The sequence below is a fragment of the Gorilla gorilla genome, chromosome 8 (assembly GCF_029281585.2).
Source record: "Gorilla gorilla gorilla isolate KB3781 chromosome 8, NHGRI_mGorGor1-v2.1_pri, whole genome shotgun sequence".
NCBI classification, from domain to species: Eukaryota; Metazoa; Chordata; class Mammalia; order Primates; family Hominidae; genus Gorilla; species Gorilla gorilla.
Genome location: NC_073232.2, coordinates 142275001 through 142279955, shown reverse-complemented (window position 1 = coordinate 142279955; position 4955 = coordinate 142275001). Strand labels below are relative to the sequence as shown.

The 4955-nt window shown below is 55.3% G+C and overlaps 1 protein-coding gene across 8 annotated transcripts in view; it reads left to right on the top strand.

The window, feature by feature from the left end:
* The first annotated feature begins 239 nt into the window (after positions 1–239).
* Positions 240–4955, top strand: part of EBF3 (EBF transcription factor 3) — a 128545-nt gene continuing 123829 nt past the window's right edge. For 6 of the 8 annotated variants that reach the window (XM_031015702.3, XM_055354069.2, XM_055354070.2 and 3 more), the window contains exons 1-4: positions 240–885; positions 997–1153; positions 1515–1578; positions 2295–2350. In XM_031015702.3, the coding sequence (XP_030871562.1) occupies positions 752–885; positions 997–1153; positions 1515–1578; positions 2295–2350 (411 nt within the window). In that variant the 5' untranslated portion in view covers positions 240–751. The remainder of the gene's footprint in view (positions 886–996; positions 1154–1514; positions 1579–2294; positions 2351–4955) is intronic. The other 2 variants (XM_031015697.3, XM_031015700.3) reach the window with 1 other exon arrangement.

Sequence of the window (4955 nt, the reverse complement as noted above, 5' to 3'; positions counted from 1 at the left end):
CGGTGCGTGGCGGGGGGCGGCGGCGGCGCTCGGCGGCGGCGGGGCTCGCGGGGCTCGCGGGGCTCGGGCCGGCTCGCGGCGCCGTCAGGCAGTCAGTCGGCGAGCGCGGCGGCGGCGGCGGCGAGGGGCGCGGCGAGGGGCGGCCGCTCCCATATATGGCGCAGGCACCGCCCCCCGACGTCACCCTCTGACAGCGCCGCTCCCGGGGGCTTCGAGTTTTGGCTCCCGGGAAAGGGTCCATTCCTCGGGGAGAGAGGGCTGAGTTTTGTGCGCCTCCGTCCGCTGCGCGCGCCGCTCCAGGCCCCGCCGCGCCCCGCCTGCGCCCGGGACTGCGCCGCAGCACTCACTGCCCCGTTTATTTGTCTTTGGAGCAGGCGGGCCGCGCCAGAAGCGGGCGATCCCGCAGTGTCCTGCAGCCGCGGACGCCGCCTGGCTAGGATGACACCACGTTGAGCGCGCCTGCAAACAACAACAACAACAACAACAAGCGCCGCCGCGGCCACCGCGTCCTGCTCCTTCGAAGCGCCGCCGCCGCCGGTGGAGCCGCCTCCGCGCCCCTGGCCGTCCGGAGCGCCCGGCCGCTGGTGTATGTCGCGCCTGCCCGGGACGGGCTGAAGCCGGCGGCGGGGCCGGACCGCAGGCGCCGAGCAGGGCGAGGGCGGCCAGGGCAGCCGCCTGCCGCCAAGCCCCGAGCGCCGCTGCTCGAGGAAACGCTTTCGGCCGGGAGCTGCGGCCGCCGCCAGCAGTTTTCATGTTTGGGATTCAGGAGAATATTCCGCGCGGGGGGACGACCATGAAGGAGGAGCCGCTGGGCAGCGGCATGAACCCGGTGCGCTCGTGGATGCACACGGCGGGCGTGGTGGACGCCAACACGGCCGCCCAGAGGTACGTACCGGCCGCCCCCGCGCGCCCTGGCCCCGGCCCCGGCCCGGCCCGGCCCCCTCCGCCGGCCGGCGCCGCGCTCCTCACCGGGCCGCTGTCTCTTTCCTCCCGCAGCGGCGTGGGGCTGGCGCGGGCGCACTTCGAGAAGCAGCCGCCTTCCAACCTCCGGAAATCCAATTTCTTCCACTTCGTGCTGGCGCTCTACGATAGGCAGGGGCAGCCGGTGGAGATTGAAAGGACCGCTTTTGTGGACTTTGTGGAGAAAGAGAAAGTAAGTGCAAACATACGATCACACCCTCTCTCTTTCTAGAAGTGGGAGGCAGGCGGTGCCGGCGCGCGGGGGTTCGAGTGCCCCCCTAGGCGGCGGGCACGGCTCCGCCAGGCCACCCCGCCACCGCCACGTGCGGCCGCCCGGGACCGCCGAGGGCTGGGCAACTTCTCTGCGCCCTCGGACTTACTCGGGGCGAGGAGAACGCTGGGCTTCCAGCAGGAAAGTGACATCACCGCGCTGCTTCGAGCTAGGAATCCTGCCATGTGTGAGGCCGAGAGCCTCGGTCGCGGAGGGGGACCGAGCGTGGTGGCCGCGCCTGACACCGATCGCACTAAATGCAATTATTTATCGTTACTTTCAGGAGCCAAACAACGAGAAAACCAACAACGGCATCCACTATAAACTCCAGTTATTGTACAGCAACGGTAAGTGCCTGCTGCGTGCTCGCCGCCCCTGCAGCGGCTGGCTCTCCTTTTCCGCGCTGGTGAAAGGACATAAAGATTTGAGATTAAAATGACACGGATGTAAACACGAAATCTTCTCATGGCATAGAAGGAAAACAAAACATAAACGATCAATAAGTCGATGGCACTTCACATGATTAACCGGTGGGGCTTGAAGTAGAAAGTAAAAAAAAGATCGATACGGGCTCCAGCAGAACATCACTTTTAAGTGACTTTTTTCAATTTTGCAAATTAATGTTAATTATTGGGATGGGGGTAACTCCATAAACGGAGCATAACTTACTTCCTGCGAACGAGTTTTTTTTTTTTTTTTTTAAATCCTCGAGAGACATTAGAAAGAGTTCAGCCTCTCACTCAGTTTCCATTTGGTGCTTTTTCTTTTCTAAAAATAAACGACCACATGGGCCCACCGCACACAGCTACCAGGCCTGCTCTCCATCAGGCAAATTCCTTGCACCTTGAAATGCAAACCCTAAGAGTCTTAAGGTTCTTAATTAAGAAAAGAAAAAATTAAGCGAGAAGTGGTGGGGTTCTCTTTCTCCCTTTCAAAGGGATTGCCTAAGTTCTGCTGCATCACCGTGGCAGCAGTCCTGAGTTACAGACTTCCTGTGCCCCGTGTGCCCTCCCCGAGGTGCAGCACTCAAATCCTGATGAGAATTTGTCTCTGTTTTTTGCAGGAGTCAGAACAGAGCAAGATCTGTATGTTCGCCTCATAGATTCAATGACCAAACAGGTGAGAAAGTTTATGCCTCTGCACGAGTTTTCACTGCCGGGCCTGGGTTGTCCTGGGCTTCAGAGGCAAGGGCACTGACAAATGGATCTCGTGTATTTGTTTTCCATTGAGTTTCCTTGACATGCTAATGAGAATTCCATATTTATTGGAATGAATGAAGCGATTGGTAAAATAGTTTATGTTGTCATTAGAACAGGACATATATGCTTTATTAAATGTCTTGTGATTGGAATCATATTCTGTCTTAATTAATTATGGTAATTAATATTTGACAAAAATTTCAAGATGTCACCCCTCTTGTTTATTTTTAAATGCTTCTCTCTCTGCTAGGAATCAGTTCATTTGGATTTTTTTTCCTATAACAAAGGCAGCTAACTCCTAAGCCCATCGAGTTGGACTTGATTAGTTCATTTTTTTTCTCCTTTCCAATGTGATGGTCTAGTAACACGAGACGTTTATTTGGATTTAAAAGTTAAATGTGTTGGGGTGAAAAGTCACCTTGTTCTCCTCTAGTCCATCTTCACCTCGCAGCCCCCCAGCTCCATAATTCAAACTCCAAGCTCCAGGGGTCACTCCAACCCGTCCACTGCTCTGCCCCCTCTCCCACCCTCTGTCATACCTTGTAAATAACATAATTACAAGCAGTTCCTTATTAAATTATTTAACCTGTCTTGGTCAACTTTTCCGATGATAACTATTGGCTATCAGTAATGTGATTAAGTGGAGAAAAGTGCGTCACTGCTTTTTGACATTGTGCAGTCTCTGGCTGCTGGTTTTGTGCTGGGTGGTGTGTTGTTGTTGATTTGGTTGTTTTAAAGATTTCCCCCCACCCCCATTTTCTTAAAATAGACTGTTGTGGTGGGGAGAGGGGCAGGTCCAGTTTGTAGATTAAATCCACTCGGCACAGATTGTTTTAAAATATGCTTCCAAGCTGGACTTCACACTTAGAAATGAAAGTGGCTTCTTCGGTTTTGATGCTAACTTTAAGAATTGTGAGCCAAGTAAAGGAGAGCTCGTTGGGGCTTCCTGCAGCCCAGCACATATGCCTCCCACTCTCTGCATGCAATTAGTTTGCACATTTTATTTCCCCTTTAAAAAGTTTGTCCTTACCTAGGTAGCAAGGGTGTTAGATTTTAATGCCTGCAGTGGTAAACCAGTGTGGTTTTCTCTTAGAGTAAAACAGATCTGACAGGTAAACTAAGGTCTTTCTGACAAATACAGAGGCGGTGTGCCCTTCTGTAATTATTTCACTCGATTCAGAGAAGCCTCTGGAACTCTGGCTGCTGGTTGACAGGGTGATTTTATTTCCTTTGTATATAATGGCTAAATGTTTTCGGAAATCGCTATAGTCTAATTAAGAGGTTTATGTAGGCAGCCCTAAGTTTCTCTGTTGTTGCACAGAGGAGGAGGAGGCTTCGTTTTAAGTACACTTTTATTGTTCATTTAGCCTTGTACCTTTGCAGTATAAACAGGGCTGAAAATAAAGGCATTTAATCTCCTCTCACTGACGGGCATGGAGGGGGAAAAAAAAAGGAAAGAAATAGCCCAGTAACTGATCAAAGAGTCAATGGCGCTGAACCGACAGTTTATGGATTTCTGTTTGTGCTACAAAATAAAAAATAAATCAAATATAAATACGGGGATCCATCGGAGGACAAGCCACTCTCTCAGAAGCGCTGGTGCCCGCCGCGGCCACGCGCCTTGCAGCCCCAGGCGACTCGTTGGCCTGCGGTGACACCCATCACTTCTGTGGTTCTGAGCCGGGTCCAGGCGGGAGGCCGGGTGAGCGGGGTTCGCGGGGAACCTTCCCTCTTCCCAGGAGGGCAGCCCCGGGCTTCCACCAGAAAGGGCTTTGTCCGCCTGGAAGTAGAGGAAAGTGTCAGAAATGCCCGGGGAGGTTGGAAGGAATTTCCAGATAATTTTCAGGGGTGGGGGCGGGAACCGGAGAAGAGGACATCCCTCCCCCTTCCGTGGAATTTTATGCCGGGAACTTGGAGCTCCCGGCCCCAGCTTCCCGCCCCTCCCCCAGTAGACTTTTTTTTTTTTTTTTTCTTCTTTTCTGTTTTTTCGCGAGGCCGGTGGTGGAGGCCCAGCCCGGGCGGGCGGCTCCCGATCCCCAGCTCGGGTTCTCAGCAGCGGAGCCGGGCTGAGCGCGGCCGTGAGCGCACCTAGGGCTTCGCACCATCTGGCGGAGCCTCTGCTCAAAACCCACCCGAGCGTGCGCGCAGAGACTGCCTTTTTACCCGAGAAAAATCATTGTTAGCAGTTTCAAAATAAACACCAGATTGGCCATTAGCACTTTCTTTCCAAATATCATCCGGCGAGGAGCACGTGGCCGCGCGGGCTCGGGCGCCCTGGGGCCCCGGCACTCCTGCGGGGCGCTGGCGACGCCGCGGCCCACGTGCGGTTGCTGCTCCTGGGCCTCCCGCCTGGGCTCCCAGGCCGCCCGCAGCGTGCAGAGGCCAGGTCGCTGCCCACCACTCAGGGAGGCCCCGGGAGCTCGGGACGGCGGCCGGTCCAGGGCGGCCTGCTCCCCGCGGGCGCCTGGGTTTGGAACGCGGGAAGCCGCGGGGCGCCAGACTTGCTAGAGCCGGGGGAGCGCGCA